Below are 27,353 nucleotides of genomic sequence, written 5' to 3'. Positions count from 1 at the left end.
AACATTAAAAAAATTTTTTTTTAAAATCCAGGGAAAAAATGTGCTGATAAATAAACAAACAAACCAATCTGATATAAAACTCCTGGGCCACCATTGTTCTCTAAGCCCAGGCAGACTCTCTCCTGGATGTGGCTGGTCCCTCAGGGGTCACAGGTGAGCTCCCAGGAGGCTAGGTACTTCAGAGAGAGGGCAGGGCTAGAGGTAGGGAAAGACAGGATAGGAAATGATAAGACAAATGCAAGCAAATGTCCAATATGTGCAGCCTTGGGTTGTGATTTCATTTCTCTTAGCTTTGATTTCTTCATACCTACGATGGATTTGATATTGGTGCCCCCTTTATGACATTATCATGATGGATAAATGAGAAGGGGTACAAAACAGCACATAAAGGAGTATTCTGGCGGGAGCAGAGCTCTCCAAATTTACCATGAAAAGTGGGTTACACAGGATAATGGCTCCCTAAAATGTCCATATCCTGACGAAATGAACTTTGATTAAATTGATTGACAGAGTGACATTAACTGACGGCTTAATATGGAGGAAGGAGCCCTGAGCCAAAGAATGCAGGCAGCTTCCAGAAGGTAAGGGAGTGAATTTTCCTCTAGAACCTCCAGACTGAATGCAGCCCAACCAATACCTCCCTGTAGCCCTGGAAGAGCCATTTCCGACTTCTCATCTCCACCACTGCAAGGTTATAAACCTGTGTTGTTTTTAGCCACTAAGTCCGCCTAATTTGTGACAACAGCAGTAAGAAACTAACACAAACAGCAAAGGGCTGATTGAGTGCAAAACGTTCCTTTTTCATATTTAGTTCAAATTTTATTTTGCTGTAACCTCCAGGATTATTTACTTTTCTTATTAATGATGTCAGCTTCCAGCAGAACCAGAGAAGAAGAAGTGCATCCCCTGAATAATTCACATTTTTCTCTTTAGTTCCCGAACTACCAGGCTTTCTCCCATCGAAGGATAGGAAATTGCAGGTTGTCTTATAAAATCTCTGGAAAATAGGCCTTTTGATAATCACACTTGTCATATTGGGAGCAGACAATGGCAGGACAGGAATGGGCACGAGGGCCCAGAGCCATGATGGGAAATGGCATGGTGATGGACCCCAGGCAAGGAGAAATGAAGGTTAAGTTCAGAGAGATGAGCCCAGATGGAAGGGCAAGGAGGTGCTGGACGTCAAGACATGAGCAGCAACCCAGGAGCTGAGATCAGGAGAGATTCTAGAAGACCAGAATCTTCTAGATTCTGGAGAAGGGACTGACACAGAGGGCATACGTAAGCAGCACAGGTTGCAGTCACTGTCTCAGCCCCAGACACAGGCAGAAAAGAAAACACAAGGGGAGAAAACAAGAGGAGGTTTCATCAAACCAGGAACAGACCCACAAGCAAATGAGCAGGTTTGAGTAGGCACAGGGAGGGATGGAGCGGCACGATGCCAAGAACCTGAAATGGACCTCAGCCCAGGGACAAGGTGGGAGAGTACATCCTCCCAACCAAGATGCCGGGTGCCATGTAAACGCACAGGGACACAGATGCTAGGGTGCTAGGAAAGAGGATGACAGAGAAGAGAAGCCAAAGTCGGTCACTAGGAAAGAGGATGACAGAGAAGAGAAGCCAAAGTCCTGGGAAAAGCCAGACGGAAGCAAGGCATGGATGATGCCGGTGGAAGCCTGGGGAAGAATCTGTCAGACCCCCAGGTCACCACTCCCGCACGCTGGAAACTTTCTTTCAACTCCTATGGTATTTTGCACACGTAAGTATATCCTTCCTCTGAAATTTCAGGCACACTTCCTTTCTTCTTTCAGACCTATGTCCGTTATTCTAACATGGAGTCATTTCCAGCCCCTCTGTGTCCGTGGCAAATTGGATAAATTTCCCAGTGAGCACTGACAGGGCTGGGCTTCCCAGAAGCAGAGTCTGAGACGTGGTGACCTACCGAGTGCCCTGAGGACAAAGCGGGTAAAGGACACAGTGAGAAAAGGAGCCTAGCAAGAATGTTATCAAAATTTAGTCCAGCTTCAGCCTGACTCCATGGGACCTCGGGAGCCTTTAAATGTACCAGAGTTGATCCTAGCTTGAGGCAAGGAGCCAGGACTGGTAGCCCATGTCAGTCAGTCACTGGTCAGGACCTGCCAGGTGGGAAAAGGAGAAAATTGTTCCCATTAGCCCCAGGGCAGTTCTTTGGGGAAGGGGCAGCTGTGAGCCTATAGCAGCCAACTGCCCGGTGCCTTAGGACTGGGGGGCGCTGGCTCTTAAAGGACACCATCAAAAACACCAATAGCATCCATTCTAACCCAGCACTTTCCCATCTCTGTCTCCTCCTATGGTACCTCAAACACGGGGTCTCCTGAAGTCCCAAAAGCCACTGCCTTGAGATTTGCTGGCAGTCTACCCCAGAATCAATGTTTAAAAAGCCAGAATGGGTGGGGTGGGGGGGACCAGGCTGAGAACTGACTTCAGAGAACACTCCCTATGTGGGAAAGTTGGAGCACCCCTGCAAATCACACCCTACTTCCCCCAAAAGTCAACACATCTCCCAGGAATCAAGAGCTCCATGACTGAGTTTGATCAATATTTTGTTTAACCTAACAGGATTTGTCTGAGCATATATTAAGTAAAAGTCACATTAACGTTTTCTAAGTACAATCTGTGCTAGGCACTGTGTTAACTGGCTTACATGACAGAATTCACTTAATCCTTTAAAAATCTCTGTGAAAGTACTTCTCCAAGGGTGAAGTTCCTGGGCCATCACCATCATCTGAATAGTTGTTGGAAAAGCACATTTTAAAGAGAATCCCAGGGCTGATATCCATTTCTAGATATTGTTTATTGGGGTTGGCAATCTGAGTTTTTTCCTCCTTACATACTCTGTTATTAATTCCAACAAAACAGCAAAAAGGGTAAACTATACACATAAAGTTGAGTATTGAAACACCATGCTTCGTGAAGGACAACAGGGTCAGCATGGAAAAAGCTATGTTCTTAGAATGATCCAGAACACTGGCTCTCAAAATGTGGTCTACACATCCACTATATGAGCATCCCCTGCAAAGTTGTTAGAAATGCAAATTCTCTGGCCCCACCCTAGACATTAAGTCAGGAATTCTAGGGGTGGAGCCATTCTAGTTTGGTTTTGGGTTTTTTTTTTTTTTTTTTAAGTATATTTATTTAATAGAGAGAGAGTGAGTGTGAGCAGGAGAGGGGTAGAGAGGGACAGAGAATCCCAAGCAGGCTCCAGGCTCAACACGGAGCCCATTGTAGGGCTCAATCCCATGACCTCGAGATCATGACCAGAGCAGAGATCATGACCGGAGCCGAAATCAAGAGTCAGACATTTAACCAGGTGAACCACCCAGGTGCCCAGTTCAGTTTTAACAAACCCTCCAGGTGCTTCTCATGCATGACAAAGCATGAGATAAGCCCTATTAATGCTATTTTACAGGGCACCTGGGTGGCTCAGTCAGTTAAGCATCCTACTGAGGCTTAGGTCATGATCTCATGGTTTGCAAGTCAAGCCTTGCATTGGGCTCTGCACTGACAGCTCAGAGCCTAGAGCCTGCTTCAGGTTCTGGCTCCCCCGCCCCTCAAAAATAAACATTAAAAAAATGCTACAAGTGAGAAAACCGAGGCAGAGAGAGGTCAAGCAACATGCTTTATGAATAGTACTTCTTAAACTACTGTACATACAAATCCCCTGGGGATCTCATTAAAAAGGCAGATTCCAGGGGCGCCTGGGTGGCGCAGTCGGTTAAGCGTCCGACTTCGGCCAGGTCACGATCTCGCGGTCCGTGAGTTCAAGCCCCGCGTCGGGCTCTGGGCTGATGGCTCGGAGCCTGGAGCCTGTTTCCGATTCTGTGTCTCCCTCTCTCTCTGTCCCTCCCCCGTTCATGCTCTGTCTCTCTCTGTCCCAAAAATGAATAAACATTGAAAAAAAAAATTAAAAAAAAAAAAAAGGCAGATTCCAATTCAGTGAGTCTGTTGGGGAAGAGTCCATGAACCAACCACACGAGTACTAGCATGTCCTTATATGACTTTGCTGAGTGACTAAGTTACAGAGTGGACCCAGGTGATCTGATTCCAGAGAATGAGACTTTAAAATCACATTGCCAAAACACCATCCATATATGACAACACATGGTTCACAATGACTCTGAGAAAAGAGGGTAGAGTACACAGATTATTCAAAGAACATCAACGACCATCTTGCAGGAAACGATTGCTCCAGAGAAAACAGTTTGGGAAATGCTGTGACAGAAGCCCAGATGCCTAGCTTTCTGGAAACCTCAGCGGTCTCTAATCCAGAAATATCTATGTGAAGATGCTTTGCCCAAGCATTGTCCCACATTCTTGGCTAACAGACTCTCTGAATACATTATTAAGCAATGGCGTACCTGATATGTTATTAGGTTCAGGTAAGGTTTTCTTAACCCAACTTCATCAGTCTAAAGCAGTGGTTCTCAAAAGTTAGCAGGCATTGCAATTACCTCCAGGGTGAATCAGTAGGTCAGGGTGAGGCTAGATAATCTGCATCTCTAACAAGTTCCCTAGTGAGGCTGATGCTGCTCACTTTGTCCTAGGTCTCCAAGACTTGAAGATTATGGTCCTCTTAAGTCCCTGAATGCAAAGGAAGAAGCCAAACCATACCTCATAATATAGGAATGGAAACATCCCTTAAATCCAGGCCACTTCCTGTGGTTGAGCAAGTGGTCACTGCACCAAAGATGCCCAGCCACTGGTGTGACATTCAAATCCAGCTCATGCTTTACTGCTCAGACCAGTCCAGACCACCAGCTCACTGAGTCCACTTGGAGGAAGGTTATCTGTTTTCTTTGCCCAAGGCTTTGTCTGCTTGCCAAGCTCTAAGCCCACAAAGATGCTGCTTTCCAGAAGGTGAACCTTAGTCCCAATTCATCCATCCAAGGGGTACATATCTTCTTAATTGAACAAAGGCATAGTTTAAACTAAGCTGTCGTCCTGCTTAATCCCATTTTACACTCATGCCTCCCTCATCATGGCGACAGCTTCCTTTGAAATCTCTCGTTTTTCTTTTTTCACTTTCATCTGCTGATCTCTCTCTCTTTTACAACAACTCAAATTCCACCTTTCCTTAGCTTTTTGTTTGTTTACATTGTTTGAGAGTCACACTCTCTGTAAGAACAGGTGTTGCAAATACCCACAGGTTAGTATTTCTGACCCTAGCATGCACGCATCCTTCCACCCTCAGGCAAGACCTATCCTCAGGAACTACCTAGAGAGGAAATCACAGAAACACCGGATGCCACGGACGATCTGCTGTTTTCACACTACTCTATGAGCTACTGAGGCATCTCTAATGGCCTCATCATTTTGCAATTCCCCCTCCCCTCTGCTCCTATGTCATGGCATTATTCCCTTCACAGAGAGATAAGACATAGCCTGCAAAAATGGCTGTCATTATTTCAGAGAGAGCATGCAGGCTTGTAATTGATTTGTGATTGGTGGAAGTGGGCACAGTATGGTCTTTAATAAAAGGGAGCTGTGTGCAACAGACATGATGGCTGTTTTATAGGAGATACTCTAATACAGGGTCCAGAAAGACTTCTCTGAGCTGCTTTGTGCTTCTCCCTCCCTCCCTCCCTCCCTCCCTCTCCCTCTCTCTCTCTCTCTCTCTCTCTCTCTCTCTCTCTCTCTCTCACACACACACACACACACACACACACACACACACACACACGGAAAATGAGGCCCAGTATTTCCAGCTGAAAATTATTCTAATTGTTCCAGAAATCTCCTGGCTAGGGAATATTTAAGTGAAATTCTCACAATTCACTTGTAATGAATATTCTTTTCACTTCTAGTCATACTGCTTCAATGGCATGACATTTGGAAACTCACTAAAATCTGACTCATTGATTCTCTTAAGAACATACTTGTACCTCTCTGGCAGTCTCTAAACAATAGCTTTTGATTCTTTTTTATTAAAAGTTAGAAGAAATAGAAGTGGACATAAATCATTTGTGATTAGCTATGCTGAAGCCCTCCCATGGGCCCGATGCAGGCATGGCTGACTGCTCATTTGGGGTGGATCTCTGGGTCCAGAGTTCCTGGAGAGTCAGGAGCATCCTGGCATAAGCCCCATAGGGAGTGTTCAGCCCTGAGCAAAGAGGATGGGCAGGTGGTGAAGGGCTAGCCCACGTGCCTCCTCCCTGGGTGCCTCTATCTCCCTTTGACTATTTCGAGTTCCCCTCTCAGAACTCTGATCAAAGGCCACTTCTTAGATACGCATGATCCCCCCAACTCCCTACCCAGCAGACCCACTCTTCCCCAACAGCCTGGCCACATTTACACCGAAATATTTAACTCTGTGTCAGTTGCTTCATGTCTGTGTCTGCTGTCAGATGGTAAGTTCCACGAAGCAGGTCCTGCTCGCTCCCGGCTCCTTCAGCTCCCACGTGCTAAGGCCGGGATGAGCGGAGACCAAATTCTCAAGTGCATAAACTGAGGACAGGCTGAGGGAAGACACTGAGGAAAGGGTATTAGGAAGTGAACAAGACAGAGTTAGTGCATGAAGGGAGATTTCCAGGTCCAAGTTAGCTATAATCCTCAGAGATGTGTTGCACAGGATGAGGGAGGAGGGGTCGGTGCACTGGGTGCAGAGGAATTTGAGAGCATGCAACCTTCTGTGGATCCAAAGCCCAGCTAGAATTTCATCCTGAGTTGCCCTAAAGGAGCTATTTTTTGATCTAGGGCACCTGCGGGTGAAAAGAAAAGCATGGGATGACCATGCCATGACTGCGAATACACTAAAAAACACTGAATTCTAGACTTGCTAGTATTCTTTATGGTTTATAAATTAAATCTTAATAAAGCTAACAATAAAAAGTGGCACAGACCCACTGTATGCAAACCTGACCCGGACCCACCCCCATGTCATTCTCACTGGACTTGGCAGGGGTTGGGGGAGACTGTGGCAAACATGAAGGTCATGCTGTGTGATGTGGTGCGGTGACTAATAAAGTCCTTGATCTCTGACCCATGAGTCTCACATCTTCTGCCAGCATCTATGAAGCTGTGTAGGCTAACTCGTTAGCCTGCAAGTAAGGTAAACTCTCAGACCCTTCGTGGTTGTCAGCAAATGATTTCATGGAACCAAGAGGGAACTTGAAGGAGGGGCAGTCAGCATCATCAAACACTGAAAGAAAAGTTGAAGGCATCATCACCATCATCATCATCACGACTGGCTTCATCAACAAGAAAAGCACTGGTGACTTTCACAAGGGCCACTTCCGGGAAGAGGTGGGAGTTGAAGAAAGCCACACTACAAGTGTAGACATCACACTGAGGAAACGGAGTGAAGGGGAGAAGAATGAACAGGAACAATTTGAAAAACAAAAAACAAAAAAACCAAGGGTATGACTTAAGGGTTTGACTTATATTTTGATTTTTTTTTTGTAATTTTGAGAAGCACAGACCTATTTAAGTATCTAGTACAGTACCAATTAGAGGTGTGTAAATACGTGCTACATAAATGAATCTTTTTTTAATAGGAAGCTACCTGTATGGAAAGAAAGGCTGGTATGGTGACATAAGTGTCGGGTCTACAAGGTGACCAGGAAAAGATGCTCAAGACCAAAGACTGTGACACAGACTGACAATCCCATCCTGCCTCCACGGCTCATGACCTACGGGACTTCACTGACCCCCTTCAAAGACAGCCTCCTCATCTACAAAATGGGGCTAAAAGAAGCAACTCCCTGAAAGCGTGGCTATGAGAATTAAGTCCATCATACGTGTAACCAACTGTGCTACACATGTCAGCTGTTGTGTTATCATTCACTTTCCATCATTGTCTAGTTGTGTGGCCACTAGGTCTTCAACAGCAGTTCCACATGGAACGGACACCTGATGCAGGTGTGGGCAGGACGTGGAGGAGCTGGGTCCAGCACACTCACAGCCCTGGGCCAGCAGCAGCCCTTCAGGGAGCAGGGGAACAAGTTTACTGGAAAAATCAGCTGCAGAAAGGACTGACATGTCTGTTTATCTCGTCAGCCCTGGCGTGCCTGCTGTCGAGCTGATGAGCTCACAGGGCAAGAGCCTTTTCCTGCCAGATTAGGGTCTGCTCCCGGTCCAGTGCCTGTGATGTGCCTAAATACACATGCTGCCCCTACGGAGATCTCTGCCAAACGTTTGGACTCACGGCCTCATTTCTGGGACTTGTCAAATGTTATTTGTTGTACAAACCCATGGGGAAGCAAATCCTTTGTGGAGAGGCCTGGAAACAAGCCCTGTGGTGGGGCTGACAGGGCCTGCTGTGGAGCCCCGAGAAGTTCACACACGGAGTCCTGTGGAGCACAGCATTCCATAAAGACCAGCTGACACACACGGGGTATTTCCAACCTTCTCTTGGATAAAGGGTATCTAGTGGTGATGAGCGTGTGGGGGAAAGCTGAGGCTAAGTTTACCCTTGGGGGAAGATGCACTACTGCTTCTAAACTCTGCTATGCCTACCCTTTTTTCTGTTTATATTAGCTACCTATATTCATTTCAAAGTATTTGGAGGAAACAGAAAAGATGGAAATACAAAGCATACATAATCTACCATCACAATCAATTACTGAATGTCCTGATAACATGCCTTATAGTGTTAATATGTGCATATTTACATAGGTATGTAGATGTGTGCATAAATATGCATTCATACATGTTTACTTTTTGATAAAAATATACAAGCATATTGTTTTATAACTTGCTCCTTTCACTTAAATACATACAGTGGAAATGGCATTAAATATACTTCTATAATCTGTTACTTAATGACCACATTCCAGCATTTACCTAATCAGTCCCTTTTGCTGGACATTCAGGTTATTCTCAGGTTTCATCCTTTTGAACATACTCGCGAATACATCAATTTTTTTCTGTCTCTGGTTATTTTCTTAGGTAAATTCCCAAAAGTAAAATTACTTCTTGGACGAGTATGTTCATTTAAGATTTTAGCTATCTATTGCCCAATTAGTTTCCAGAAAAGATGTACCCAGGCACATTTTCAATGCACTGATATTCTGTCAGCACACTTCCACCCAGCTGTACCCTGAACACTGTTCTTTATTTCTTTAACGTTTATTTTGAGAGGTAGCGAGCACATGTGCAAACGGGAGGAGCAGAGAGAGGGAGAGACAGAATCCCAAGCAAGTTCCGCACTGTCAGCACAGAGCCTGACATGGAGCTCTATCCCACAAACCATGAGATCATGATCTGAACAAAAATCAAGACTTGGATGCTTAACGGACGGAGCCACCCAGGCATCCCAATTGTTCTGTTTTTTTAAAGGGCTCCCGAACTGTAGGCTGCTTTGGTTACTCGACATTCCATGCAGAATGCAAACCATCTACTTGCTTAAAAAATGCTTAAAAATTCTAAGTTTGGATTCCTCAGGCCAATGTATCACCTAAGAAATTAACAAGTTATAAACGAGGCCCCTTCCACCAGAGGCCATGCCATTATATTCTTCTCCTCAAGGAGAAATCTGTCCCAAACAAGATGAGTTTGTTTGTAACTTTGATCGGCCTTTATCAGCCTTTTCCCTGAGGGACTCATTGTTCTAGGCTGGGGGATACACATTTCGCATAGGTCCTGTCCATTGATTCTTAGGTAGAGCTTGCAATGTAATTCCATGAAGCCCGCACCAAAAGCTTTATATGCTTCCAAAGAGCATATAAAGTTTCTAGGGGAGAGTAAAACAGGGGTATGGGTTGGTCTTCCTTTTTAACTTATTAATTTATGATCAGAAAGCACTTAAGGATAAGCAAGCTAGAGAGCCCCACTGGACAGAAAGGAAGGCAAGCATTCTCTCCTACACAGATGATAGGGATTTATCTCACACTAGGAGTCCACTGACCACTCCCCAAACATTGCCAGAGAGAGGGGGCACCGACATACTATTCCAGAAACAAAGTCACTGGCTTTATTTCCCAGACTGAAAACTGGTGGATAAAAATGTTTCCATCTTTGGTGGCTTAGTGATTCCTCAGCATATCTTGGAAGCTACAGAAGGAAACAGCATTGTTGAAAGGCAGACTGTTGGCCACAACATGCCTGTTTCACTTGCTTCGGAGATTCTCAGGCTGAGTCACAACAGCCTTGATATGTGGAACAGAACTCTGGCCAGTCTGCAGGCTGCTACTCCTCTAGGCGCTGGAACAGATCCAAAGCAGCCAAATCATGAGAAATTCACTACTGCCTTAGCCTGTCTTAGATCAGGGCACAGTGGCATCCTGAGTGACAGGTGTTATGACAGGGGCCTCATATTTTGTACAAAGACATTAACTTACTTCCAGCTACACTGCTGAATACAAGCCTGGACTTAACCAGCCAAGTAGGCATTTGCCGGCGAGCAGAGGATAAACCATCTACCTCCCAATATTTCCTGAAATATAGATGAGGGAGACAGTATTTCTAGTGGTTTCCTTAAAGGAATAGCTACTGAATCTTTTCACTCACCACCTATATTTAAAGTATCCCAGGACGGAGATGGATTTAGCAGAGAATTGGGGACCTTTGTCATATTGCATTGCCCACGCCCACCCCTCCCTCTTCGACCACCTCCCCAAACTACTCTTGCACAGAGCACCATTATAGGAAACAAGCCTGAGAAAGTCACTTGTGTGCCCTCAATAAGGCTGTGGTGGAGAACGGTGTTCCTTATATCACACATTGTTTTCTTTATGAGGACTCCTGGGAACAATTCCTATCTGGCTTCTGTGTGAACGAGTTAGAATTTTCCCGAGAAATTGGTTTGTGTTTATCTTGTGGACACCATGAACTGTATGTCTGACAAGTTATTCCGTTGGTGGCTGTGGTACTGGGGCCTCCAATTGTGACCCACCGGTAAGCCACAGATGTGGAGAAACGCAGTTTTAACATTATGACCAGCTCCAAGGTCTTCTTTTCCTATCTTGTGTCACCTCACTTTTAATTTATGCTATCTTGTCATGCTTTATGTCCCACTGTAAGCCACCTGAAAAACATTCTGTGACTTAAGATTTGGTTTACATTGAAAAGCAGGTATATGAGGTGTGGAAGAGCTCCGCACCATATGTTTCTATTTTCTTCAAAACTTCTATTACATTCTAACACCCTTCCACTGACAAACCCAAGATTTAGGACGTGCAACTCAGAAATGTAGCAATTATGATCATAAAATAATTGGAAAAGCTAAATAAAGGTGCTGAGAATACTGTGATTGTTCCTTTTCAGTCTCCTGACCCAACTGGGACAATACCATTGAAATGACAAAGCTTCTTGAGAGCCTGATGCACGTTAACACAAATTACAATTGAAAGAGTAAATAGCACTAAGTACTTAAGTGACACATGGAAGTTTATAAGGATTCTTGGGGTCTGCAGGCAGCCCAAGGAAACAGGAGGTTCAGGCACCACTGTTATTTTCATTCTACTGCACTAAGGAACAAGAAAGAACTGTTAGCTCCTAGAGGTGCAATTTCACACAGGGATTTTCCAAACTGTGGGAGATAGGTTCAAATCCAAGAAGAGAAGCAATGCTATCAAATCCCAAGTGTGCAGAGATGATTTCGAATGGGCTAGGGACCAACATTCACGCTAAGTCAACCTGAAGACATGATGGAGATCTTTCAATAAATGAAGGTGGAGGTAACTGGAGTTAGTTTCTTCTAAACAACATTCCTGTTTCCTTGGAGCTTGAGCTGTGCTCTCCAGTAACACTTTCTGCAATGTTGCAAATGTTCTGTCTCTGCTCGTCCAACATGGTGGCCACCAGATGCATGTGGCTACTGTGCACTTGAAATGTGACTAGTTTGACTGGACTTCTAAGTTCTGAATTTTATTTATTTTGATTAATGTAAATAGCTGTTTTAAGTTTAACAGGGTTCTAGGATACAAGATCAATATACGAAAGTCAATTGTATTTCTATACACTAGCAGTGAAAAGTCAGAAATTGAGATCTTTTTAGACCAAAAAGGATAAGTCTGACCAAAAAAAAATGTGTAAGACCTATACACTGAAAATTGCAAGACCTTGCTGAGTGAAATCACTATAGATCTTCAATAAATGAAGAAATATACCATGTTCATACTCACAAAAGTCATTATTGCTAAGATGTCAGTTCTCTCCAAAAGTGATTTATAGATTCAATGCAATCAATCCCCATCATAATCCCAACAGGCTTTTTTTGTAGAAGTTGACAAAGTGATTCTAAAAGTCCAATGGTAATGCAGAAGACCTGGAATAGCCAGAATCACTCTGAAAATGAAACACAACTGGAGGACTAACAATACCTGGTTTCAAAACGCATTATAAGGCTTACAGTAACCAAGTCAGTGGGACAGTGGTATAGACAAAGAGATCAGTGGAACAGAAGAGCCCAGGAAGAGCCCCACACATATGTGGATGAAAGCAGTACAGCAAAGAATGTTCTTTTCAACTAATGATGCCACAACAACTGAGGTATCCAAATGCGCGCGCGCATGCGTGCACACACACACACACACACACACACACACACACACACACACTTTGATGCATACCTCACACCATATGCAAAATTAAACTGGATCACAGACTTAAATGTAAAAGCTAAAACTATAAAATTTCTAGAAGAAAACAAAAAAAAAATCATTGTAACCTGGGGTTAGGCAAAGATCATCATTTCATAGAAATGATGCCAGAAAAGATCCAAAAAAGAAAAAAAATGATAAATTTGATTTCATGTGAACTTATTTTTTTTAATGTTTTTTAAACATTTATTCTTTTTGACAGAGACAGAGAACAAGCAGGGGAGGGAGAGACAGAGAGGAAGACACAGAATCTGAAGAAGGCTCCAGGCTCTGAGATGTCAGCACAGAGCTCAACACGGGGCTCGAACCCACGAACCGTGAGATCATGACCTGAGGCCAAAGTCAGACACTCAACCGACTGAACCACCCAGGCACCCCTGATTTCATCTGAATTTAAAAACTATTCCTCCAGTGCTACTGTTAAGAGAATAGAAAGACAAGCCACACATAGAAAACATTTGCAAACCATGTATCTGACAAAGAATTTGTATTCTGAATATAGAAAGAACTACCAAAATGCAATAATAAGCAAACAAACCAATAATAAATGAGCACAATACTTAAACGGGCACTGCAGCAAAGAAGACATACAAATGGAAGCAAATGGGCACATGAAGAGATGTTCAACATTCTTGGTCATGAGGGAAAGGAAAACTAGAATCACAGTGAAGTAACACTACACACTTATTCAAATGGCTAAAACCAAAAAGACTGATCATACCAAGTGGTGGTAAGGATATTGGTAAGCAACTATAGCTCCCATACACTGCTGATGGGAGTGAATATGACCCAGCCATTCCACTTCTACCCAAGAGAAATGGAAGCATATGCCCCTAAGTCCATTCAAGTCATGAATGTTCACAGCAACTTATTTTGAAACAACCAGTATTTGAACAACCCACATGTCATCAGCAGATGAATATATAAAGCAACTATGGTATGCTCACACAATGGAGTATTACTCCAGAAAGAAAAGTTTTTAAATAAACTATATACATACACAATATCAGAGATGAATCTCAAAATAATTATGTTGAGTGAAAAAAGAGTACATACTGTGTGATTCCCTTTATAGAAAATTCTAGAGCATGTAAATTAATATACACTTGACCCTTCAACAATGTGGGTTAGTAGCATTGAACACCTACACATACAAAAATCCATGTATAACTTTTGTCTCCCCCAAAACTAAACTTCTAATAGCCTACGTTGACCAGAAACTTCACTGATAAAATAGCCAATAAACACATGTTCTGTATGCTATATTATAGACTGCATTCCTACAATAAAGGAAACTAGAGAAAAGAAAATCATAAGGAGGTGAAAATACATTTACAATACTATACTGTATTTATCGGAAAAAAATCCATGTATAATTGAACCCACCCAGTTCAAACCCATATAGTTTCAGAATCAACTGTTTAGTGACAGAACGTGGATCAGTGATTGCCTGGAGGCAAATAAGAGTGAAGAAGGCAGAAAGCAGGGATTACAAATGGGAACGAGGAAACTTTGAGCATGATGGCCATGTCTAGTACCTTGACTGTGATCAAAGTTTCACATATATACACACATGTGAAAATGTATTAAACTACACACTTCAAATTCTGCATCTCCATTATACCTCAATGAATCTGTTTAAAATAAAAAATAAAACAGGGGCACCGGGGTGGCTCAGTAGGTTGAGCATCCTACTTCAGCTCAGGTAATGATCCCATGGTTTGTGAGCTCGAGCCCTGTGTGGGGCTCTGCACTGATAGCATGGAGCCTGCTTCGAATCCTCTGCCCCTGTCTCTCTGTCCTTCCCCTGCTGGCACGTGATCTCTCAAAAATAAACATTTAAAAATAAATAAATATAAAATAAAAAACAAAACCAAAATATGTTCAACAGCCGCATGTGCCTGGTGGCTACTCACTGAACAGCAGTTTGACTCTCTGTGCTGCCTTAGCCCTTGGTATTTCTACATCAGCATCCGTGGGAGTATCTCTGATGCTGTAACAATCTGTGTCTAATTCTAGGTCCCATCCTTTCCCCTACCTCCACTAAAAGAGATTCTCTTTTACCTTGCTTTGAAAGTAAGGCTAACGAGCAGACTTACGAGTGGGACAGATTCAAACTCAGAACAAATTTCCAGCAGACGTTCCTGATGGACTCATTCAGCCAAAGAAGAGATGGCTTTGCTCATTTAGTGAAATATTCTGGTAAAGGGTGATTTTATAAGACTTCACCAGAAGGCTGTGGAGGAACAAATAGGAATCTGGTGGACCACTGAGTAGCAGCTAGGTTCCCTCCACCCAAGATTTTAGGATTCCACATACCCAGAATCTAAAGTACTGAGTTTGTCTTAGCCCTGTGTCTCTGGGCTTAATGGACAAAGTCTGTTAGAGGCCAGCTTAGAAAGGTCATAGTTGCAAATTCTAGTTCTGTCACTTTTATGTTTGTGGTATCGCCTTCTTCTGTAAAATGGGTATCCTGGTGCCCACAAAACAGAATTAGAGTTAAGATCTAACAAGATTATGGATGCAGAGTATCATCTAAGGAACAGAGGTAAATAAAAAATATCCCCTCCTCTCACCCACCAAGCCCTTCATCACAGCACACACTTTCTTCCCTTACCAAGGGATGGGCACATGTACACAGGGGGCCACTCCCATTCTTACCTGGAGCCAAAGTTTGTCATGCTGAGACCACTTCCCACCAGCGATGCACTGAAACGTGGCATTCTGCCCCACATTCACCTCGACATTCTGGAGCCGCAGAAAGTGAGGTGCTTTTCCTAGGAGAGAAACCAAACAGCATATGAGGACTCAATTCAACAGCCTGTGCCACTTCCCCATCCGTGGATGGCCATGCAAGATGAGCATCAGCAGGGTGGAACCTGCACCTAGAAAGTGGCCTGGTGCAATAAGGAGATACTGCTGTTTGATCACTTACTATGAGTCAGCTACTGTTTGTTCTAAGAGTTTTACAGGATCACCTCGCTTAAACCTCACCAATACCCTGAGATGAGTAGTATCTCATTTCACAGATCAGAAAATTAAGGCTCTGAGGGGTTATAGTTTGGCACAGAGAGCCAGAAAGTGAGGGAGCTAAGACATGAATCCAGGTCTCTGAGAGCTTCAAAATCCTTAATATTAGCTTCTGGGAAATACGGGCATGTTTGGAAGAACAAAATGGAGGTGGGCACATGGAGAGGATTCAGCATAGATAATTCCTCCCTGTAGCCTGAGTGAGCAAAATGAAGAAAGCTTAAGCAAAGCACTTTGAGCCTGAGACCCAGGTGCCTGGCCTTGGTGATGGCATTGATGATGCACATCACAGGGAGGGCAGAGCAAAGGAGGGACACAGGTGGAGGAGAAAAACAGGAGTCATCATTCACGACTGCTAAGCAGTCGGTGCTGTGTGCCATGTGCACACATAGTAACTCACTGAACTGAAAGCAGTTGGTGGTGGATCATCTTCGTCTTATAGTGAGTGAACTGAGGCACCAAGAACTCAAGAAACAAGCAGAGTCTACACTCTTAACTCTGAGCTAGAGTGTCTCCTAAGGATGGGAGGGAGGTGGGTCATTTACTCTGGGGACTCGGCATAACAGGAAAAGGGACTTTCAAATGAAACTCACAGGGTCTGTGAGCAATCAATTCCAGAATTAAGCAGTTTTATGTTGGGCTAATGGATTCATCTCTTTCCTTGTTTGAGGAGTCAGGTTCTTGCCTATTTGAACTCTCCAAAGATGAGTGGGCTGATAACCAATGTCTAGAAGTATAATTTCGTCACTGAGGCACAAAGGTGCCAAGGATCCCATTGGGGGGCCTGGGTGGCTCCGTTGGTCAAGCATCCAACTCTTGGCTTTGGCTCAGGTCGTGATCTCAAGGTTCATGGGATTGAGCCCCATGTTGGGCTCTGTGCTGCATGGAGCCTGCTTGGGATTCTCTCTCTCCCTCTCCGCTCCCCCTCCTCTCTCTCCCTCAAAACAAACTTTTTAAAAAAGTGCCAAGGACCCCCTAACACATCAACCAAATCAATGATAAACTGGACATCAACTACCCCACAATGAGACCAAATGAACAGTTGTTAAGAGGATCAAGAAGGTTCAACAAGGGCCTTTGGCCATCTTTTCAGAGAGAGTCAAATACCCAGAGAGACAAATAATAACAATCATGTCACTTATCTAAAGCTCCTATAATGGCAGGCACTGTGATAAATGCTTTACGTGTTTCATCTAATTTAACTTTGTAACATTCCTATAAAGTACACATTATTATTTCCCTCTCAGAGGCAGAAATCAAAGCCCAACAAGTTTAATTTGCCCAAAGCTACGTAGTGTTAATAAGAGACAGAAACAGAATTAAGTCCAAATTTTGGCCCCAAAGTCAACATTTAACTAGCGTGATGTCCAGCTTCCTGGGCAATGAGAAGTCCACAGTGTCACCCGGACCCCAGAGACCAGAGGCAGGGCTTGCAGGCCAGGCCGTGCTGACTCTCTAGGTTCCTCTCATTGCTCCCGAATATCTTATCACAAGTGATCCCCACCCCCCTTCCTTGCCATTTGTCCCCACAGCCTTCATGCTACACACTACCTGCTCCACCAGCCTGTGTCACCGGGTATAGAGCTCAGCAAAACCCAAACCCCTCGGCATGAAGAGGCAGACTTGCTGTGTGAAAACACACACCTTCTGCTCGGGCTTCTAAACAAATGACAACAGCTCAGAGACCCCCTCGGGCCACCCTCAGGACCCCACTGCTAAAGCGGTGTCAAAAATTGAAGGCCCAGGAAGACCTGTCTTTGTGGGCTTCTCAGAATTGAAGATTCCTGCATCTAGTCAACCTGACAAATGTCATGCTGCTTTGATTGTCTGAAATTGTTTCCTTTTTGCTTTCCTGTATAATTTTGTCAAGTTATTTTTGGAACTATCAGTTCAAGTCGATTCTTCAAGTGGGACTGAGAGTAAACCTGGTAAGCCCATTTATGCCACAGGTTTAAAGGGAAAGGAACATCCACTCTGCGCAGGGAGGGAGAAGAGCCTTAACTCCAATGTTGGGAGGCTCTGTGCTGGGTTTTACAAAGGGATGTCTCTCCATGCCCTTGGGGACATTGGGCAAATGGTTTAACGTCTGGGACTTCTGCAATCAGAAATGCATCTTCTCTGGATCAATGTCCCCTACTTGCTTCTGACTCCCAGCTTCTCGGCAGAAAACCTTTTGTCTGGATTTCTTCGTCTTCAATCCCTCTTCCTGCTTCCCTTCTAGGTTTAATGGTAGAGAGTTCAGAGGCTTAATAGCCCCTAGTGTTAATATTCTGGTTAAACACTGATGGTTTATGGCAGATGTTGAACCCACACACCTACAGGAGCCACTTACATAAATGAATGAAGTAGCTCAGTCATAAAACCAAACAAAAACAAAACACCACCTCCTTGCCCCATCATTCACTTCCCCACTCTTGACAGAGATTTGAGTAAAGATTTCTCTCTACGTAAGAACAACAACGTTACACACACAATAATAATGGGTATCTGACACCAGCCTCAGCACTAAGGAGGCAATAAGGAGTGGAGGGGACTAAGGAAAATGGATAAAGCTCCACGACCCCTTAAAAGGAGGCAGCTGTTACTTAAATCCAGCAGATGAAGGCCATTCCAGAGTACTTGGCTGACAGCAGCCAAGTGTCCAGTTTGTCAACCCAAGTAAGAAATCCAGGTTTTCTGTGACATCTCTCATTCTAAAATCTTGACTGAATTTTGGGGGCACCTGGGTGGCTCAGTCAGTTAAGCATCCGACCCTTGATTTCAGCTCAGGTCATGATCTCACAGTTGTGAGATCAATCCCCATGGCAAGGCACCCCACACTCAGCATGGAGCCTGGTTGAGATATTCTCTCTCTCTCTCTCTCTCTCTCCCCCCTTCTCCCTAGCTTGTGCTCTCTCTAAAACATATATATATATATATATATGCTCTAATATATATATAATCTAATATATTAGGAATTCATATATATGTATATATATGAATATCTATATATATGAATATCTATATATATATGAATATCTATATATATATGAATATACATATATATATATATATATGAATCCCATTCAAACACCCTGCAGACCTAACAAAACACATCTGCAGGCCTGGTCCTCTGGGTGTGGTCTCTGTTATAAGGCTCCAGCTAAGTCATCCAGAATCATTCCCACTGGCTGGTTCTGCCTTTGTCTGGCCCCATGAATGCAGGCAGCATGCTGCAGATCACATGACTGCTAGTCGCCGATCAAGTTCCTGACACAGGAGCTTATCGAGAACACCTTCCTCCCTGCTTAGCGCTCTCTCTACATGCCCTTACTCTGGTGTCTGCTCTTTGAGCCCAGGCCTCATCCCCACCTCACAACAAAAGTCTCTCTCTGAGGATCCTCCTCATGTTGGGGACCTGTTCAGGCCACTTCTCTGAGCTCCTGGCCTCTCTGACCCCTCTTCTCCACCCCCTCTCCCCTGACGACAGTCCACTTCTGAGGCCTATGCTCTCTCAACTGTTATCCCCCCCACCATCTACAGCTCTGAGAAAGAATTTATCCTGCCAGCTTCAACTTACCAAACACATTTGTCCTTGGGGCCCAGGTCGGCCTCCAGCTTGTGGTTTTAAACACTCCACCCTCACTCCCCACTGAGACCCAGCAACCCCAAAGTGGGATCCTGCTGAATGGGGTTAACAGAAAACTAGCTATGCATTTGGGGCAAAATGCCTTGATGCTGGTGACATTTAAACTCCTGCAGATGTCAGTGCAACATCCAAAGACATATTATTGTGCCCTTTCTCTCGCTCTTTAAGCCTGATGGTCCTCAGTAGGAAGCCACGCAATTGAGGAGAAAGAGCAGTACACACATTAGAAATGTGGTACAGACACTCCACGGGCTCAGTGACATGGCCCCAGAAGGCTGTGATGAGAAGGAAAAAAAAGTCTAAAAAATTCCAAAAGTCAATTTGGGGGCTAGAAACTTAGAAACCCAGTGGAAAATTGTGCTGACATTTATTATATGTGGTTGCCACTGCGGTGGCCACCCTGCTAAGGGCTAACGCTGAGAAATGACAGCAGAGGGGGACTATGGCTAAAACACTTTTATAATAACACAAAAATGTTAAATGGGCTATAAAATATAGACAAGAGGTTTCAGTTTGTAAGAGAAAATAATTTCCTTTGAGTATTACGCCTCTGTGTCGGTCACTGTTTTGGAAGCTGCGAGGCAATCATTCAAAGTCATAACTTCAGCTCAGATCGATCGAGACTACAATTGCAAATCAGGCACTAACCCCTTGGAACTTTTGGAATATTTCATGGAATCGCCTATTGATAAGCACTGACCTGATGTTAATAGAAAAAATGTTTTGGAGGACAGAAGTGGAGAATGACAAGGCCTGGGGAGAATGTATATTTCTCCATATAGTTAAAATTTTAACAACCGTAAGCAAAGTCATAAATGCATTAATATGAAAGCTTCAGAGGGAAAGAAGCACTGTCAACCCAAAAGACAGTTCAGAAGCCTCTAGCAGTCTGCATGACTCATGATCCCATGAGCAGCCCCCAAGGACACATGCATGGTGGGAACGCTGGAAGGCATCACTCAGGCTCCACCTTTGATAGACCTACACCAGCCTAGCCTGCACCAGCCAGTTGTGTAAGCTGGAAATCCAGGAGTGCGCCATTTCTGATGCCTCTGCCTCCCGAACTAATCTATCAAATGGGACCAGCTGACTCTACCTCCTAAATGTTATCTCTGATCCGTCCACCTCTCTCCCTGTTTCTTCACAGCACTGGTGACCATCTGTTATGGGCTAAATTGTGTCTCCTCCGCCTCCCAAATTCTTTATTTATTTATTTATTTTGAGAGAGAGAACGAATGAGAGAACACGCACATGAGCCGGAGAGGGGCAGAGAAACTGGGAGAGAGAGAATCCCAAGTAAGGTCTGCACTAACAGCACAGATAATGGGGCTCGAACTCATAAAGCATGAGATGATGACCTGAGCTGAAATCAGAAGCCAGATGCTCAACTGACTGAGCCACCCAGGCGCCCTTCCTCCCTCAAATTCTTATGTTGAAGCCCTACTGCTCAACACCTCAGACTGTGACCGTATTTGGAGATGGGGCTTCTAGGGCAGACCTTAATCTAATCTATCCGGTGTCCTGATAAGCAGAGAAAATCTGGACACACTGAGATGTATCACGAGCATGTGTGCACAAAGGAAAGCCCATGTGAGAACACAGTTATCAAAGGAGAGAGGCCTCAGGAGTAACCAACCCCGCCGTCTCCATCTCAGAACTGCGGGCAAATAAATTTCTGCTTTTTAAGCCGCCCTAGACTGTGGGGTTTTGCATGGGAGCCTTAGCAAACTAATTTACACTCTGTTGTAGATCACCTAATTGCCGATTTCATTTCCAGTGTTTTCAGTCCCAGTGGAAGGGCAGAGAATGAATGAGGGCAGAGAGTTACTCCCATCCACCCAGCGCAGCGCCTGTCCTGGAGTATACACTCAGGAAGCATATGCTGCATGATGAACGGACATCTCTCCACCAGCCTGGTCCGGGCCATTACCACGTCTTCCGCGATTCCAGAACTTTCCCCCTGATAGGTCTCCTCACTTCTCTACTCCCCTTCAACTTGTTCTCCACAGAGTAGCCAAAGTGATCTTGTCACACTTAGATCAAATCAATCCCTAGGATAAATCCCTCCACTGGCTCCTTTTTGCTCTTAGATTAAAACCTAACCTCATCAGGACTCTCAGGGGCTCGAGTGGTCAGGCCTCAGCCTCCCTCCCACCTTCATCCACATCTACGCTCCTTACACTCTCGGTGTTCTGGCAGCACCTGCGGATTCCCAGTGCAGGACATGTGCACTTACTGTTTCCAATGCCTGGCATGCCCCCCTCCCTAGATCACTACACAGGGGACTCCCGTCTCAGCTCAGACCACATGTGCATAGACACCTCGCCTGCCCCTTAGACTCTAAGGACTCCCCCCTCATGCCAGCCACTCACATGTATTATATTCCCAGCACTATCACTATCTGAAATTATATTCATTACTATTTAAGATTACTTGTTTAGTAGCTTTCCTCCCTATGCAAGTCTGCTAAGTTAACACCACGGAGACAAGGATCTAACCAACTTGATCATTTAAGTATCCCCTGTGTCCAGCACAAATTCCTGACACATAGGTAATGCACAAATAATTTGCTTACTGAAAGGAAGTATGAATAAAAAGCTGGAGTAGACGTAGACTGAGCAGAGAACTCAACCAGGGGCTTTTGCGAGGTACCATTCACCTCCACACAACTCAGGAGCTATGGATAGACCCCTGAGGACTATATGCACTGCCAGTATTTGTACATATAATTAAGTGGAATTTTTCCAATTCCAGACACTATTGCAGTGTCCTCACATTTTGCCTTCTGGGAAGTTTAAGCTTAAGATGCCTAAGCATCAACGCTGAATTCCGTGTTGCACTCACATTACAAAGGAACACAGCCAGAGTCACGTCTTCCTGAGTTATATCCCATGGCCCATTTGCTGGGTAACTGGCTCTCAGCAATTCCATAACCACGCAATCCACATTCCTCAGCAGGAGGAATACGAGGCTGTCAGGAGAATCCTAAATTCAGGAGCATCCCCAAGGAGGGGGAGAACTCCAAAGCGGGGGGGCATGAGACTTTAGGGTGGGGAGCATCAAACACCCTCCAGAGAACCCTCTCCCATAGAGATTTCTCAGAGAGAAGGGAGCATTTGGCTTTCATAGCAGACCATGGACAGCGCTTGGAATCAATGGGCAGAGCTAAGACTGGAACAAGGGACAGGTATCAGGTGGGGTGACAGCAGAGGGGAAAACTCCAGCTCGAGTGGAGAGATCTGGGATCCCTTATGAGAAAGCCAGACTGGATTCTCCTGGGAAGAGCCAAAGAAAGACAGAGTGCAAACATCAAGCACTGAGTAAGAAGCAGGGGTGTGGCAGGCTGCAGCAGAGGTGAGGGTCCCCGACGATGATGGGATGTGCACAGGGCTTGGGGAAACTAATGTGGTCTCGCAGAGAGACTACCTCAAAACTGGGAAAGCTGTGCAGAGCTGGGTGTGTGGCGTTAAGTAGACTGCAGGGAGGGCAGGCATCTCCTGACACAGCTGTCCAGTCTGACATCAAAGATCATTCTTTAATGGGCAGCTGATTCCCAGAAGGCCAGGGAGGGGAAGGCTTAATCCAGGTGAGGGGATTAACTGTGTATCTACTATATAAACACTGCGTGGCTGGGGGGACTTCTTCATGTGAGGTCTGGATCAGCAGGCATGACTGAAATCCCAAAGACCCAGGAAGTAACCCAAAGGATAGGAAGTTTAGACCAGAGCAATGAATAACCCAGTAGGATCTCAGCACTGAGAGGCTGGCTGATTTAGGGGAAGAGGGGCTCTCTTGCACAGACACAAAATACAATTATCCCAAAGACTGTCTTGCCAAAACCCTTTGGAACTTGTCCCAAATTCTTCCAAAGAAGGTGCTCTAAGCAATGAGTCCAATAATGGCATTCTAGTGCCGGGGAAGGAAGTGATGTTCAAGGTGCTAACAATTCATTGCAGAAGTGGAAAGTGTCATTTCAATTAAAGCAACATGCATGGGGCTGAACTGAAAACAGCCCCAAAATGAAAGGATTGAAAGGCCCTGTAACAACCAGGGACAAAGACACTTGTGGAGAAAAGAGCAAACTGCACCACAACCAATGGTGCAAGGAGGGAGTAGAGAGGGCCCTCCAGGAGATACCTGGAACCAGACAGCCGCCAATAAATTAATGGGAATCTCCAACATGCAGAACGGCTGCTACCCCCGCTAGCCCTCCTTGGAGGTGCCCTAATCCCCGTGTGTATCCCTCTGATTACAGTCCCCCCCCCAGCCAAATGTCACCAGATATGATGCCACCAACTGCCTCTGGGATTTTGCAAAACTGGGAACCACAGTTCTTTGCACAAACACATCCAGAAATCTCAGCCTAAATACAACAAAAGGAGCTTCAAGGGGAAAGTGGATGGGCACGGAAGGAGCAGTATGCCTTTGAGGACTCCTGATACTGTACCAGAAGTACTAACCACATGAGAAATCTCTCCCTACGTCTACACAGAGCTGATGAGTGTATCTAAAATTACTTTTAAAGAATTAATAGCTTTGGGGTACTTTTCCCTGTGAGTGAGCAGTGGCTAATTTGCCCAGTGTTTTGGTGTTTTTTTTTTTTTTTTAAGACAATTGCACAAGATTCCATCCAAAGCCTTCTAATTCTTCCACTTCAGTGGTCTGAATCCCACTAATAAACAATCAGGACTTTAGACTCCCTTAATGATGGGGAGAGATTCAAACGAAGATGTTTTGCCACTCTCTGCAAATTTCCTGTAGGTACTGCCTGTTGAACAGGCCAGCAAAATGACGAATTTATTCAGGACTGATTGCATTGAGTATGTAAGCATTTCTGAAGGATTAAAAAGGAGGGTGAGAAATGGTTGTGAGCTGAATGAATGGCGGTGGGGGGACTACAGCCTCCAAGCTCCCCAGTCCGGCATGGAGCAAGGCTGTGAGGAGGAGGGAACAGACTTACTGCATGGATGAGCAAGGACCCGGACCTCGTCCACAGCGATGTAGCCAGGATGACCCTTCAAAGAGACGGATTCAAATATCACCTGCAACACACATGGGGGAGAGTCAATTTTGCAGAAGTGGTTGTAGGCATTATAGGAAGCCGCCCAGCCCCCAAACCTTCTCTTTCAGCTTCCCATGAGAGCCTCTCAAAGAGGCACTACATTACTCTAGCACGCTACCCTGCCAATTGCCTCGGATTTCCAAAACAAGGTAAAAAGGCCACATTCTAATGGCCAGCCAAAGAAGAATCAGCCACACGGAACATTTTTAACGGATTTCATAAATAACGCTTGAATGCAGAAAAACCACCCAAACATGGCTTGAAACCCCAATCTGCACCTTTTTCATTGTTGTTTCAAGTGAAACACAGAGAAGAATTACTTCCTAATATCCCAAACTTTCTTATGAACTGTGACAGGAGCTTACCTTAGAAGCTACCATAAACCAAGGAGGGTTTACCCTGATTTGATTCTACATCCCCCAGGAATATATTCCATCTGAGTTTTTAAACATTTTAATTCCAATACAGTTAACATACAGTTTCAGGTGTCCAATATAGCAATTCAGCACTTCCACACAATACCTGGTGTTCATCACAAGTGCACTCCCTAATCCTCAGCCCCTATTTCTCCCCTCCCCCCACCCACCTGCCCTCTGGTCACCATTAGTGTGCTCTCTGCACTTAAGAGTCTGTTTCTTGGTTGGTCTCTCTCCTCAATCTCAATTTCTTAATAATACCTCTTGAAGATAAGCCCCATACACAACTGTTGGTATCCGGGAATTCAAGGGCAACAAGTTCTTTGAATTCTCCATTCTGACTCTCACCCAAACTGTGTATTTCAGTGGAAATTTTACAACTCAGTTAACAGCTGTCCTTGTCACCCACTAACTTCACCTAGAAGATGTGACTATGTGGACACTGTGATTAATGCCCTTGACCTCCCTAATTCCAATGGTCTTTATCTCCCATCAGCTTCAGCCATAGGTATAAATGCTCGGGCTTCGATATTCTTTAAAAGCTACCCTCTGGCAGCAGGATCTGCTTTAGCACAGTCCAGCTGTTTTACTATCACATTTGGGATTCTCAGTAGTTTCAACACTCACTCTCAACACTTCCTTACTTCCCACTGCAAAACTCCCCCCTCCCACTGTAATCTGGACTTTTTCCCCCAACACTTTCCCCAGGACTGCTCTCACGGCAAATACCAATAACCTCATAGTTGCCAAATTCAATAGATAGTGTCCCATCTTTATCTTAAGAAGGAAGACAGTGTAATGCTTGAGCTGTCGATCAGAAGGCCTGGGTTGCAGTTTTGGCTACACCACTTACTAAGCATGTGACCTTGGGCTATCCTAATTATTAACACATGTTCCATGAATGAATACAATGAATACAATGAATACAAGTCATGGGAGAATGGGTGTGTGATAGTGAAACATATATTAGTTCAGTGTTATCTCTCCCTTCTTCTGCAGAAATAAGAATTCTATAATGAAAGAGAGAATCTTTCATTCATCAGAATTCTTGAGAATTTTTTTTTGGAAAGCATGAGATTTGGGTTTTTTGTAAAGGTGAGATTTGGGTTTCTCAAAAATAGAAGAAAAATATTCCATAATAAACAAGGGAAAGAATGTTCTCGTTTTCCATTAAATGAGTTAATAATTATAAACTGCTTGCAACATACATGGTAAGATATTGGTAAATGTTACTATTGTTGTTCTTACTCTTGAGACAGGGATGGAAAGAAAAGAGGGAATGTGAGGGAATGGTGGCAGGTTTGGGGAGAGGAGGAAGCTAATAGACTCCCTGATGTGACTGTCCCCTGTAGCCGCAACCCCAAGTTTCCACTGAAGTTCATTCTCTCAACAGACTCTTTGGTGTAAGTCATGACTGGCAAAAAATGGTGGAAGCTGGACCTTGGGACCATGTGGAGTTACATGGAAATAGAGGCACATGTGGCTTCAGGAACCAAGGGAGTTAGGGAAGGGTGGTCGGGAGAAAGCACAGAAGCATAGAGAAAAGGACCATGGCAGCCCAGCAACTCATTGATAAAGGCTCCAGACTCACAAGACCTTAGAACTAGGTCCATAGTGTATTTATACCAAAGGGCAGACTCTGGATACAGCTGAGAATAAAGCGCTTCCCAAGCAAGAACTGGGGAAAGTCCTCTCTCTGTCACTGCCAGATCACTCAGAGGAAAATGCTCACAAACATGAAGGAGCCCAGAGCATGCGTCTTTAGCATGCCATTCCAGAATCACAATTTCTTTTTTTTTAATAAAAATCATGCAAGATGTCATGAGATAGACACCTTTGGTGTCTGGGGATTAAAGAGTCAACAACACAGATACGAGACTGGATATAGCAGAAATAGTGCTGGAAGGGAAAGGAAAGATAAGAAGGTCCATGCTGAACCCTCCAAGGCCTATCTGGACTCAACTGCTGAGGCAGGTCCCCTGAACACTCTCGATGAGGCTGGCACTAAGGTGAGTAAAGAATTGTAGAGGCTACTTTAGTGCTGTCTGTTTATAGCAGGCAGGGAGAGTGGGGTGGGAGACAGGCAGAAGGAGGCTTACCAACACCTAGCAATACTCCATGTCAGTGTAAGGGAGCAGGGACCCCGAGGGGCAGAGATGCAGCCCAAGGCTCAGGCCGGGAAACCCACCTTGTCTGCAGGACATTCTTCAATCTTAAGGCCACTATGTGGACCTAAGGTCAACTACACATGCCCCAGCCCCTAAAAACCTTAAAGACCTCCTGGGGCTTATATGGAAAGGCATAAACATCTCTCTCATGCATGAGCTGTGGAAAAGCCAGCAAATCATCTCCCAGGAGAGGCTCAGAGATGAATCATCCTCAACCTCTCCAAAAAGCAGGTTGTGTGCATGTTAGGAGAGGGGAAGGAGATGTCAGGACATGGTTTAAGGGAGCTGGCATTTTATCCTCCCTTTTGGTGGTCCTTGAGCACAGAATCTGCATAGCAAGAGTTTCAAGGGGCTGCAAACATTTTATCCAAAGATGAGAGAGAAAAATGTTGGCTACCAGCTCCCCTCACAGGAAGAAGACCACATATATCTTCATGGAGAGGGATTCTTTAGGGCAAAATCAAGAGGGCC

General features: G+C 44.6%; 1 protein-coding gene and 1 long non-coding RNA gene across 11 annotated transcripts in view; one reads left to right on the top strand and one right to left on the bottom strand.

Annotated features, from left to right (window-relative positions):
• PTPRT (protein tyrosine phosphatase receptor type T) overlaps positions 1–27,353 on the bottom strand; it is a 793,719-nt gene that overhangs the window by 682,262 nt on the left and 84,104 nt on the right. For all 9 annotated transcript variants that reach the window (XM_040447029.1, XM_040447037.1, XM_040447031.1 and 6 more), the window contains exons 3-4: positions 24,197–24,278; positions 15,240–15,355 (exon numbers count right to left, since the gene is read on the bottom strand). In XM_040447029.1, coding sequence (XP_040302963.1) covers positions 15,240–15,355; positions 24,197–24,278 — 198 coding nt within the window. The remainder of the gene's footprint in view (positions 1–15,239; positions 15,356–24,196; positions 24,279–27,353) is intronic.
• LOC121012181 (uncharacterized) lies at positions 403–5,533 on the top strand. 2 transcript variants are annotated; one of them, XR_005781992.1, is made up of 2 exons: positions 403–581; positions 4,584–5,533. It is a non-coding gene; the product is annotated as an uncharacterized LOC121012181 (long non-coding RNA). The 2 variants fall into 2 exon arrangements; XR_005781991.1 differs by lacking the exon at positions 403–581 and adding an exon at positions 1,259–1,403.

This window comes from Herpailurus yagouaroundi, unplaced genomic scaffold (genome assembly GCF_014898765.1).
Source record: "Herpailurus yagouaroundi ecotype Mexico unplaced genomic scaffold, PumYag 196, whole genome shotgun sequence".
Classification (NCBI taxonomy): Eukaryota; Metazoa; Chordata; class Mammalia; order Carnivora; family Felidae; genus Herpailurus; species Herpailurus yagouaroundi.
The sequence above is the reverse complement of the archived record's forward strand: the minus strand, read 5'-3'. Positions and strand labels throughout refer to the sequence as shown.